Source organism: Vombatus ursinus, unplaced genomic scaffold (assembly GCF_900497805.2).
Source record: "Vombatus ursinus unplaced genomic scaffold, bare-nosed wombat genome assembly UNPS02014798.1, whole genome shotgun sequence".
Lineage (NCBI taxonomy): Eukaryota > Metazoa > Chordata > Mammalia > Diprotodontia > Vombatidae > Vombatus > Vombatus ursinus.
In genome coordinates, this window is record NW_020954576.1 from 75,334,396 (window position 1) to 75,347,931 (window position 13,536).

At 41.1% G+C, this 13,536-nt stretch overlaps 1 protein-coding gene across 1 annotated transcript in view; it reads left to right on the forward strand.

The window, feature by feature from the left end:
* The first annotated feature begins 8,598 nt into the window (after window positions 1–8,598).
* LOC114049380 (deubiquitinase DESI2) overlaps window positions 8,599–13,536 on the forward strand; it is a 45,012-nt gene continuing 40,074 nt past the window's right edge. Inside the window, exon 1 of the mRNA XM_027870653.1 lies at window positions 8,599–8,689. Within this exon, the coding sequence (XP_027726454.1) occupies window positions 8,648–8,689 (42 nt within the window). The 5' untranslated portion in view covers window positions 8,599–8,647. The remainder of the gene's footprint in view (window positions 8,690–13,536) is intronic.

The window sequence follows — 13,536 nt, forward strand, 5'->3', positions numbered from 1 at the left end:
CCATGTCAGATTTGTCACATTTACAGAGGTCACACCCTTGATTTTCTCCTTCTGACTGGCTGGTCTAAAGAATGCTCCCCCCACAATAACATCTATTTTTCCCTCCTTTGATCTTTGCCCAAATGTTCTCCACTGAAAACACTCTTTTGATCCTCTGTCTTTTTGAATAGAAGAAAGAAACTGACATAAGGCAGGATCATTCATTGTGTGCCATTTCTGTGTTGTAACTCTAACTCAAGGTTGCTTTCACTAAAACAAAGATGGCTTGTAGAAAACTCTGCACTACTCAGTCAGTCGGCCAGTCAACAAGCATTTATTAAGTCCTGCTATGTTCCAGGCACTAGCTAAAATCTGGGGACACAAGGAAAGATAAATGATAGCTCTTACTCTCAAGGAGCTCACAGTCAAACAGGGAGATAACATGTAAACAAATTTGTATAAACAACATATACATACATACAACATATATATATGATAAATTGGGAGATAACAGAGGGAAGGCACTATCATTAATGCTTTGAGAGCCAAGGAGGCCCACGTTTTGTTGCTCATTAGCTGTATGACTTTGACTAAGTTACTGAGAACTAGACAAGCTGTTCCTTCATCTGTAAAAAGAGGAGTTTGGACCAGATGATCTCAAGGTAACTGCTAGCTCTAAAAATTGATTATACAATGGCATTTTAATAAAATGAACTTCATATAAAGTAACTTTTTGATTGGACATATAAGACCAGAATTCTTCAGACTTTCCAGTTAGTTTGTTGTATGAATTTGGTTTTTATAACATTAATTTTTATAATATTAGAAATGGGACAACAATTTCCCCAAAAAGTATATTGCATTTTTAAGCATTACCAATAACAGAAATGTGCTTCCAGTTTTGCACAATTTTTAAATGGAAGAGTTGTACTGGATGGCTTAATTAGAAAGGGATGGAAAAGAAGAGAGTGGCTAAGTAGACCATGGACAAAAAGTGTTTGTTTCAGAATGACCTAGGTTCAAATTCCATTCTAACACTACTTGTGTGACCTTGGATAACCAATTAACCTCTCTGAGTCTCAGTTTTCATAAACTGGGGTTAATAATACCTGTAACACCTACCTCAAAAGGTAGCCATGAGTCTTTACAAGTGCTTTACAAACATTAAAGTGCTATATAAATGCCTGTTATTATTATGTTAGGCACACCCCTGACCACTGGGAATAAATTTCTCCTCTGTCTTCAGAATTGTGAACACTGAGGTTGAAGCTCAGGCTTAGGTTGAGTGCTCCTGACAAGGTTAGTGGAACTGGAAGGTAACATGTGGAGTGTGGAAATCACTTATGATGAAGGTCCTTCCTAAAATTTTTAGGAAAGGTTTAGTATGGCACCTACTAATCAGAAAGTCTTTCTTCATTGTAAATTATTTCTGCATGAGCCCAGAAAGGACCTACTATTCATTAATTCATTCAACAAATATTTACTTATTAAGTATATGCATAACACTTTGCCAAGTGCTAGGAAATATATGGTAAGGACTTAACAGAAGCAGAAGAAATTAAGGAATGGCAAGAATACACAAAAGAACCGTATAAGAAAGATCTTAACATCACCGATAATCACAATAGTGTGGTTACTGATTTAGAGCCAGACATCCTGGAGAATGAAGTCAAGTGGACCTTGGGAAACATTGCTAACAATTAGGCTAGTGGAGGTGATGGAATTTCAGCTGAGCAATTTAAAATCCTAAAAGATGATGATACTGTTAAAGTGTCCTACTCAATATGCCCGCAAATTTGGAAAATTCAACAGTGACAACTAGACTGGAAAAGATTAATTTGTGTCCTAATTCTAAAGAAGGGCAATGTCAAAAAAATACTCAAATTATGAAACAACTGCTGACTCATTTCACACACCAGTAAGGTTAGGCTTAAGATTCTGCAAGCTAGGCTTCAGCAACATGAGAACAAAGTACAACAATATGTGCACCAGAAGTGCAGGCTGGTTTTTGAAAAGACAGAGGAATTAAAGACCAAATTGCCAACATTTGCTGGATTATGGAAAAAGCAAGGGAGTTTCAGAAAAACATCTACTTCTGCTTCATTGATTATGGTAAGGCCTTTGACTGTGCGGATCACAAAAAATGTGGCAAGTCCTCCATGAGATAAAAGTACTGTATCATCTTACTTGTCTCTTGAGGAACCTGTATGCAGGTCAAGAAGCAACAGTTAGAATCAAACATGGAACATTGGTTTAAGATTGGAAAAGGAATATGACAAGGCTATATATTGTCACCTTATTTATTTAACTTACATGCAAAGTACAACATGCAAAATGCCAGGCTGGATGAATCAAAAGCTGGAATTAACATCGTCAGGAGAAATACCAACAGTCTCAGATATGTAGATGATACCACTCTGATGGCAGAAAGTGAAGAAAAATTAAGGAGGCTCTTGATGATAGTGAAAGAGGAGAGTGTAAAAGCTATCTTGAAGCTTAATAATAAAAAAAATCTCAGTCTTGGCAACTGTCTCATCACTTCCTGGCAAATAGAGGGAGAAGAAATGGAAGCAGTGTCAGATTTTATACTCTTGGTCTCAAAGATCACTACAGACAGCAACTGCAGTCATGAAATTAAAAGATGCTTGCTCCTTGGAAGGAAAGTTATGGCAAATCTGGACAGCATACTAAAAAGCAGAGACATCACCTTGCTGACAAAGGTCCGTATAGTCAAAGCTATGGTTTTTCCAGTAGCAATGTATGACTGTGAGAGTTGGACTATAAGGAAAGTTGAGAGCACAGAACTGACACTATCAAATTTATGGTGCTGGAGAAGACTTTTGAGAATCCCTTGGACAGTAAGGAGATTAAATGAGTCAATACTTAAAGAAATTAATTCAGACTAATCACTGGAAGCTGAAGCTGAAGCTGAAATACTTTGACCACATAATGAGAAGATGGGACTCTTGGAAAACACGCTGATGTTGGGAAGGATTGAAAAGGGGTCAGCAGAGGATGAGATGGATAGATAGTGTCATGGAAGCAACTATCATGAGCTTGGACAGACTTCAGGAGATAGTGGAAGAAAGAAGGGTCTAGTGTGCTATGGCCCATGGGATCACGAAGAGTTGGACACAACTGAACAACAACAATAATAATGGAAGATATATATAGATTAATGTCATGGTTCCTACCTCAAGAGGGTTTACTGTTTACTAGGAAGGATAAGACAAGTACAGAAATAAATACAATACTAATTAGAATGTACTAAGTGCTTAAGAGAAAAAGTGCCTATTTAAGGAGGATGTAGAAATCATTTCTGTGGCATGTGTCTTGGAGTGGGGGTGGGATGTAGGAGAGGAAGGAAGGTGGAGAAGATTTCATGTAAGAGGTGATAAAATGGGAGCTGAGCCTTGAAGGGAAGAGCAGGATTTCAGCAGAACAGAGATGGCGAGAAGAGTATTGCATCCATAGGGAAGAATGAATAATAGTACTAAAGTTGAAAACTTTGGAATATGTTCACCAGTGAATGGCAAATAGTACAATTAGCTAGAAAGTAAAATATATGAGGGGAAGCAGGTATGAGAAAAGATTGAAAAGGTAAGTTTGAGCCAGTCTATAGAGAGGCTTGATTCGAGGTGCAGGAGTTTAGACATTATTTGTTGTTGTGTTTGTCCTTTGTCCTCGAAGAGGACCATGACATCAGGGAGGTGATGACATGACTTGCACTTGACTTTGATTTGAGTGAGGCAGGGTTGTGCAAGGTCAGCAGCCTCACTTTCTCTTCCAGAGCCATCTGGGTCCAGTGGCCAGATACTCATCAGGACAACTGGAGATGGCCCAGGATGCAATGGGAGACCCTGGCCCTTTTAAGCTAAGGTCTTTCCAGGTTCTCACTTTGAGTGAAGTAACGTCCATTCAGTGAATAGGCCTCTTTAAGAAGTGAGTCAAGGGATGGCCCCTTTAATAAAAAAAAAAACAAAAACAAATTGGAAGGGGAAGACCTTCAGGGTTGCTGGCCAAAAGAGAAACAGTTACTATTGACATTCACTTTGAGCCAGGAGGTCCCAAAGAATAACCACTAAGTGGTGTTTGGGCAGGGACCTCTTGTTGCCCAATCTGAGAGCTCCAGAGTGAATTGGGTTTAAGGCTTGGTCTTTTTTTTTTTTAATTAATTAATTTATTTTTAGTTTTCAACATTCACTTCCATAAGATTTTGAGTTTTAAATTTTCTCCCCACCCACTCCTCTCCCCCACAAGACAGCGTGCAATCTGATATAGGCTGTACTTTATACATTCATATTAAGCATATTTTCCCATTAGTCATGATGTAAAGAACAATTAGAACTAATAGGAGGAACCACAAGAATGAAGCAATAAAACAAAACACAAACAAAGTCAATGCATCCAAGATTAGGAGGGAAGTAGAAAACCGGGAAAGAATTTTTACAACCAGTGTCTCTGATATAGGCCTTATTTCTAAAATATATAGAGAACTAAATCAAATTTATAAGAATACAAGTCATTCCCCAACTGATAAATTGTCAAAGGATATGAACAGGCAGTTTTCAGAGGAAGAAACTAAAGTTATCTATAGTCATCAGAAAAAATGTTCTAAATCACTATTGATTAAAGAAATGCAAATCAAAACCACTCTGAGGTATCACCTCACACCTATCAGATTGGCTAACATGACAAAACAAGGCAATGATAAATGTTGGAGAAGATGTGAGAAAATTAGAACACTAATGCATTATTGGTGGAGTTGTGAAATAATCCAACCACTTTGGAGAGCAATTTGGAACTATGCCCAAAGGACTATAAAATTGTGCGTACCCTTTGACACAGCAATATCTCTTCTAGGTCTATATCTCAAAGAGATCATAAAAATGGGAAAAGGACCCATATGTACAAAAATATTTATAGCAGCTCTTTTTGTAGTGGCAAAGAATTGGAAATTGAGGAGATGCCCATCAATTGGAGAATGGCTGAACAAGTTGTGTTATATGAATGTAATGGAATACTATTATGCTATAAGAAATGATGAGCAGGTGGACTTCAGAAAAACCTGGAAAGACTTGTATGGACTGATGCTGAGTGAAATGAGCAGAACCAGGAAAACATTGTAGATAGTAACAGCCACATTGTAGGATGACTGACTTTGATAGACTTGCCTCTTCACAGTAATGCAAGGATCTAAGCCAACTCCAAAAGACTCATGATGGAAATTCCACATCCAGAGAAAGAACTCTGGAGTCTGAACGCAAATGGAAGCATACTATTTGCTTTCCTATTCCTTTGTTGTTTTGTTTTAAGGCTTGGTCTTTGAGAAAGAAATCTAGCCAGTAAACCCCAGAGAGGAAGAGGAGGAGAAGACGGAGGGGGAAAAGGTGAGGGAGGGGGAGAGGGAAAGGGGACAACGAGCTGAGGGACCCAATTGGAACTGGCTAGCTGGGTCCCTATTCAGACAGTTTGGACTATTCACAGGTTGTGCTTGTCCTTTGTTCTCGAAGAGGACCATGACATCAGGGAGGTCATGCACTTGACTTGCAATTGATTTTGATTTGAGTGAGGGAGGACTGTGCAAGGTCACCAGCCTCAGTTTCTCCTCCAGAGCCATCTGTGTCCAGTGACCAGATATTCATCAGGACAACTGGAGATGGCCCAAGATGCAATGGGAGACCCTTGTCCTTTTAAGCTAAGGTCTTTTCAGGTTCTCACTTTGAGTGAGGTAACATCCATTCAGCGAAGAGCCCTCTGTAAGGAGTGAGTCAAGGGATGGCCCCTTTAAGGAAAAAAAAACAAAGCAAAACTGGGAGGGGCCCCGCAGCAGGAACTACTGAGAGAGGATGTCCCTCGACTATATACATCCTTTTCTCTCTCTAGGTTTGAGCTAAACTCTTATTTTGCTCCTAGCTAAAATATTCACTCCTTCTTATATATTCTTCAATATATTCTAATCCCTAGAACTTTCCCAAATCCTGTTTGTTGTTGTGCTTAAATGGATTTAATCACTGTTGCTTATTTCTGGCCTTTTAAAGTGTAACTAGTATTTGATGGGGAGGATCTAAGCTGTTAAAAGTAAACTAGAAACTAACCTCAGTCTTAAGATCAATCAGGGAAATGGCTCTCCTTCCAAACCCAGACTTGTACCTGTATAGATATTTGAGGAGCGGCAAAGAAATTTAATTCTAGCCTTTAACTGGTCTAGGAGGAAGACTTGATCCACCTCTGCTGTCCTAGACCTTACTCCCTTGAAAGCTGTGGAATGGTGGCACAGTGGATGGAGCACCAGGCCTGGAGTCAGGAACAACAGAGTTCAAATCTGGCCTCAGACTCTTACTTCTCAAGCACCTCTCTCCTTCTTGGGGCTGTTGTGAGAATTAAATTATATAATAATTGTTGAGTGCTGAGCTGAGCACATAGTCTATATAAATGATAGTTATTATTATTGACCCTCCTTCCAGTTATTGTACAAAGCTTGGCCAGACCTTTGCCTTGCTAAACAATAGGATAGGTAGACATTTAAAAGTTTCTACATACCAATCAACAAAAGTAATAGTATTATAGATAGGAAATAAATAGATCACTGGACCAGGAGCCTGGACACCTCAATTCTAGTCTTCACTTTATCACTAACAAACTTTGTGACCTTGGGCCAATCACTTAGTGACTCTGGGTCTCAGTTTCCACTACTATAAAGTAAAAGGGTAGAACCAGATGATCTCTTACATACCTTCTAGCTCTAAAATGCTAAGTATTGGTAAAATTTCTGAATTATGTCCTTTAAAAAATTCTAAATACTCAAGAAAATTACAGGAGTTCATCCGTGGCCAAATCTTTTAGTGTGCCAAGGCTTGCTGTCAGCTAGGTCCCCCCACTCCACTTCTGGGTCACTAATTCATTCAACCAATATTAAATATTTGCCTTCTATGTACAAAATATATGGTAGGAGCTGAGAGAAATTAGCGTTAAATAAAACAGTCTCTAGCCTCATGGAGTTTACAGTATAATAGATATATACATATATCAGCATCCTTTTAGAATTGAAATCTTTTCATCTGATCCTACGATGGGAATGGGTAGCAAGACTGAGGGATAAACCTATCCAGTTACATTTACACATCCAAAAACACCCAACGATACCAAAAATAGAGTTGTACACCAAAGAAACTTAAGAAACCTGTGGAACTTCTTGGTTTTTGGAAGATCGTTTATGAGTTGACTGTAATACAGCATGTGCTATTTAAGAACATTTCCTCAAAAACAGAGCAACACTCTCCTTAGAAAGTTACATTGGGTTGTTTGCCCAGCAATAGAAATGGATTTATTTTTCTCCATCCATACTTTTCTTCCCAATTCTTCTTGTGCTCCCAACTATAAACTAGATTGTAGAAGGATGAACTTTCCCGGATTGCTGTTCTTCACTGTATTTCACAAACAACATTAGATTGTAACCAACTAAATAGATCTGCCAGCTAGACAAGAACCCGGGAGAGGACGTTTTTCTTTTTTATTCCCTTGAACCCTCCCTGTTGCCTGACTTTTCCGAGAAAGAAGATTCTATTTTTCTCTCTCCTCCATCATAATAGAATAGTTTTCATAAAACAGAAGGTACCATCACAAATACGCATCAGTCAAGGCCAGAGGAGAGAGGAAAAGGGGAGCAAGGAGAAGAATGGAATAAAGTGAGGGGAGGTAGAGAGGACTAGCACGCAGGCATGCATTGATCCGTAGCTGCATTGTATTTTAGATTTTCGCTATTCACAGAAAAAAAGGAGAGATTTAGAGCCACTGGGGTTCGGTTGCATTCTCACTTTGACTCGAGAGTATGGGGCGGGTGAAAGGAACACCTGTATTTCTACCCATTGCACCTGCCAGCTGCAGGCTTCCTGGCAAGACTTTTCCCAACATCACCACTAGAGCGGTGCAAAGGACGAAGACTTCAAGAACCAGCATGCAACACCGCAGTAAGGTGTTGTCATCTATTAAGGTGCAAAGGCTTGCTTTGGAGTGGGGAGGATGGGGAAGGTTGGAGCAGTAGTAGTAATAGTAGTAGTCATCGTTGAGATCTGGTAGGCTGGGATGAGGCGGGGAAAAGACCTCCGTACTGCATGTTGGGAACTGTAGTCATCGCGGGGGAGGGGAGGAGTGTCAGGGGACCCGCGCTGCATGCCGGGAATTGTAGTCTCCTCGCCGAGCTCCTCCCCGAAGGTGGAGGGAGGACGGCGGTGATGGGGCCACCATTTTAGGCCTCGAAGGGGCCGTGGCCGAGGCCGGCTCCACTTCTGTGCCGGGCGGGCCCCGCCTCCAAGGGGGACGCCTGGCAGCCGCCCCTCGTCGAGGCCCCGCCTCTCCCACGTGTCCGCCTCGGGGAGGAGGAGCTGCCTCCTTCAAAGGAGTGGGAGCCGGCCGGGCCACCCGCGCTATCTCTTGTGCTGCTAGCAGGGGAGAGGCTCCGTCTCCGCCCGTCCCGTGTGCGCTCCCCAGGCCCCCGATGCTGTGGCGGTCCTGCCTCTGAACGTCTAGTCTGCCCCGGGTGTCGTTCCCCGAAGCGCCGGCGGGGGGAGCAGCGGCCTTCGTCGGGGCTTGTCTGGGAGAGAGAGCCGAGGCGGGGGGCGGGAGGGCCCCCACGTTCTGGCGAGACGCGGCGACCGCGGGGAGGAGGATGGGGGCGAATCAGCTGGTGGTTCTCAACGTGTACGACATGGTGAGTGCGGGCCCCTGCCGCCCCTCCCCCCACGGCGGCGCGGGCGCGAACCTGAGGAACCCCTCCTTCCCCCCCCTCCGTCTGGACCGGGCCCGCCGAGGATACCCCCTTCCCCCGCGATGCCCAGGCTGCTTGAGCCCGGTCCATCCTGGAGCGTCCGCCCTGGCCCCGCCTCGACCCCCAGGCCGGGCCGCCCCGGCCCCTGGCCGGCGCGAGCTCCCCCAGCCCCCGGTGTGATCCTTGAGGGAGCTCGGACGCTCCGGCGCCAAACTCTCCCGGCCCTTCCCCCTCCCCCTCCGTCTCCGTCTCCGTCCTAGTCCGGCCTCTCCTGCTGCGCTCGCAGTCCTTCTCCACGCTCGGAAATACTCCTTAATTCCTCCAGGTCCCAACTGTGGATATGCACACACACACACACAGACGCACACGCGCATGCACACACACACACACACACACACACACACACACACGAGATTGGGGGTAATGCAACAGGTGGGTGAGGAGAGCCTGCAGAGGAATTGTTTGCATCCTTGCACTTCGGGAAATTCAAAGCATATAGGATCAAACGCCAAGACCTGTTTTGACATAACATATTCGTAGAGGTTACTCTTGTGTTAGGTGCATGTTTGTTCGCTGTCAAAGAATTATGAAGAAACAAAATTAGTGAAGTGTACGTATAAAATTTAAACTTTTCTTGTAAGTAGATTGCCAATCAAACTGTAGGCACTTTTTCTTTAGTATGAAGCAAAAGTTAGTGCTGCACAAAAGATAAGTAATTTCATCCCTGACTTCATAAAGACTGGATCAGCATTTCTTAGCTTTGATTTAGCAGCAGCTTGTAAGTATATTGTGAACACCTTTGTGGTAATGGGGTTGGGAAAGAGTTCTGTAAGGAGACTATTCATGACTGAAAGAAAATGAAATGAAGACGTAACCCATCGATAGTGGCAATTTGTCTGGGGTTCAAGGACTCACATTAGGATTTGCACATGCCCCCGTGCCTGTGACTTGGCGTAAACTAACAGCAAAGTGAGATAAAGACTCCAGCACAAGAAAAGTCTGCACTTGTGAGCCAAAGCTGGAGCTGCAAGCAAAGCCAGGTTTGCCATGATACATCAGTAATGTCTTTATGATACACTGTTGTGTCCTGAATCACTAGTTGGGAAATAACTTTCAAGATGTCAACTTTCTTTGTGTGCTTAGTTGTCATATGTTTTTCAAGACCCATGCCCTCTCAACTACTTCTTTTTAAAGCCCTTAAAACTGTTTATATGATTTTCATTCATTTTCTACAATAGGTAGTCATCTTCATGTGGCTTTTCCCCTCTCAACTCATAAAGACTATAACCATAATACAGATTTATTCTACTTTTCAGCCCATTAATCCCAGAGAGAGTAAGAATACATATGCATATCCTCAGGTCTAGGAACTAAAAGAAATTACACTAAGAGCAAGTAAACATGCTTATAAAGATTGGAAATGTGTTCCTTTGTGTTTCTTTAGGCTATAGAAGCTAATATGCATCAAAGAATCTGATTCTCATAAATATGGAAAAGATTGGTAAAAATTTCCAAAGTGGCAAAAATATCTGTGATCTTGAAAAAGATCTTTGTGTGAACTATTAAGGGATAGTCTTAATCCTTAGGAGATAGTTCAAAACATAAAGAGGCTACAGTGATTTGTTCATCTACTCACAACTAGAACCCAGATTTCCTGACTTGCAGTGTAGCATTTATAGATCACATTTGAATCAGGTCAAATTTGGAACTTGTTTTATTTTCTTTTCTGTAATATGATTCCCATCTTTACTTTGTTATAGTTTTAATCCATAAGAGAAGCATTTGAATGATTATCAGATGGTCAGTGGCCATTGTTCAACTTTAAATTGTTTTAGCCTTCCTAAGAGCTACTTTTATTTTATTTGAAAGGCAGGGCTTCCTTTCAATGTATGAATTTTTCATAATGGGGTAAGGCATCTTTTTAGACTTTTGTTTCGTTTTTTGCTCATTTTCTTGGTCCTTATCTTTCCTCTGCCTCAGTTCACCTAGAGAAATTTTGGTTCTTGAAGTTTTAAACTATCATTTGGTCTTCTTTTGGTTACAGCCCATCCTTAATTCCATTATATGTTATTGCCTGCATGTTTAAGGAAGACTCTATATGTGTGCAGGTGTGGACTAGCTGTAATTTTCACAGTGTATATGTGAAAACAAACCTTTAGTTTGCAATTACTGTTGACAAGGCCTGTTGCCTTTTCAGCCATCTTTTTGCTTCTCGGACTTCCATTTGCCTTGAGTTAGATCACGCCCCACTGTTTTCATTTATTGCATTCTTGATTGACCTCTTGTCCATTAACTCCTTCCTGTAGAGAATCAGTGCAGTCCTCAAAGATTACTTAGACATCTGGAATGCTGATATTCCACTGAACTTAGTCAGAAGACTTGAGTTTGAGCTTTGCCACTTGCTAGTTGTGAACCTAGTCAAATTAACTTATCTCTGAGTGTGTATTTAGGTATAATAATACTTAGGTTAATTACCTTACAGGGTTATTGAAATAATTAAATATGAATGCATATAAAGGGCTCTGTAAATTCTAAAAGTTTTCTATAAATGAAAACTGTTGTCTTCCTATTTGTGTAGGACCTGGGGAAAATTCCATCTTCCATAAAGTATGTTCTTGAGTTATTTTTCTCTATATAGGAATTCATATTCAATAAGCATTTAATATCTGCCATATGTATGGTATATAGACATTGAGAATACACAGGTGGAAAGGCCTCAAGAAACTTGCAATCTAGTAGGGGGATAAGACCACACAAATTGATATATTATATATTAGAATATAATAAGCACATAGGATCTAGTCTGGTGAGAGGTTTATGAGACATTTGCAGAAGGCTTTATAGAAGAGGCAGCATCCTAAACTGTTGGTGCAGTAAGCAAGAACAGATGTAGAAGGAATCCTGTGTCTGGTTTAGAGCCCCCTTGATTCTGCCTAAATGTAAAATTTTCAAGCGTGAGTATTTACACCTCAAATCAGCAAAGCCTACAAATCAGGGTTTGATTTATTGTTTTGTTAATTTTCTAGATTTAAGAAAATAATAATGCAAATTAAACTTCAAAATGTGCTGTGAGTACTTTTTTTCTGGAGAGACAGTTGTTAAACATTTACCAGCACTTCTGTGATGACAGAAACGGAATTGCAGGGAGACAGGAAAGGGCAGAAACAATGTGTGAAGGTTAATTGGGGGGGGGGATTTGTGATGAAAAAAACATGGTAATTTGGAGCCAAACTTTGGTAGGGTTAAATGTGCCCCACTCAGAATAAAACACTAATTATTCTAACAAGGACCTGTCCTGCAGTCAGGAAGACCTAGTTTCAGACGTCTTCTCTGACACATTTTCTTAACCTTTCTGTGGCCCCATGCAATTTTCTAAGACTAACTTAGAGATCAGTTTCTCTCTGCTTTTATGGAGGGAGTTTCCAAAACAGAATTTAAGTTTCTACTTTGTGAGTGTTTCCCACAGTTCCAGAATCTTATGTTCCCCCAAAATATGTGTGTGCATGCACGTATGTGCACAATATATATCCATCCATATCCTGTACACAGTGGGAACTGATGAAAGTGGCTACCAAAATGATTTTTTCTTAAAGCCCTGATCCAATCATGTTAGTCAACTTAAGGCTCCATACTATCTCTAGGGTCAATTTTCAACTCTTTAGTGTGAAGGTAGAAGCAGCTAGACAACTTGAGTTTGAGATGGCTGTGAGACATCCAAGTAGATATACTCCTACTGTTTGAGCAGGATATAGAACAAAGCAAGTGATTAAGATTCCATGGAAAGAGGGACAGCTAGGTGGCACGGTGGAAGAGTGCATGGCCTGGAGACAGGGAGATTCACCTTCCTGAGTTCAAATCTGGTCTCAGACACTTACTAGCTGTGTGACCCTTGGCAAGTCAATTAACCTTGTTTGCCTCACTTTCCTCATCTGTAAAATGAGCTGGAGAAAGAAATGGCAAACCACTCCAGTATCTTTACCAAGAAAACCCCAAATGGGGTCACAAAAAGTCAGACACAACTGAAAAAAAACTGAACAACCACAACTGTGGAAAAAATGTTAAATTTGGAATCAGAGCACCTGGGTTTAAATTCTGCCTCTGATACCACCTTTGTGACCTTGAACCTTTAAGTCACTTAACTTCTCTGGCTTTCAGTTACCTCATTTTAAGATGTGAGAGGCTGGTCCAGAGGGCCTCAGGGGGTTAGTTCCCATTCTAAATCTTTGATTCAGTATTGAAGTCTTTGTTTCTTTAAAGTTTTTTCATATATCCTGTATGTAGACAGTGATACCTGCAATACAAGTGGGGACAAATTGGTCTTAATTGTTTACCTAGATGGAATGTGGGCCTTTTAAATTATTTTTAGCCATTTAATCCAGTATCAGGCAGTAGTGGGTCAACATTTCCAGAAGTGTACTAACAACAAAATCTCACTTACCCAGGCTAATCTAACTTACCTTCACCCCAATCCACAAAAAAACCTAAAATAAGCTATAAATAGACATGTTCTTTCCCTAGGGGACCCTTCGGGAGGCGGGAGAGGAGCTTTGATTGTACTAAGATCATTATTTACTGTGTGTGTCTTAAGTTCCACCAAAAATATTAGTAGTTGGAAATATGGATGCTCTGTGTGTCTGTGTTTCCCTGAGATTTGATTAGGCATTCTTATTAGGAAAGGTTCAAATTATTTGATACTATTGGTTCCGATTCCATCTAGCACTTTAATTTTCTTTAACTGACTGAGAACACATTTCCCAAGTGTTTCTCTATACCTCTAGTCTTATATCCAA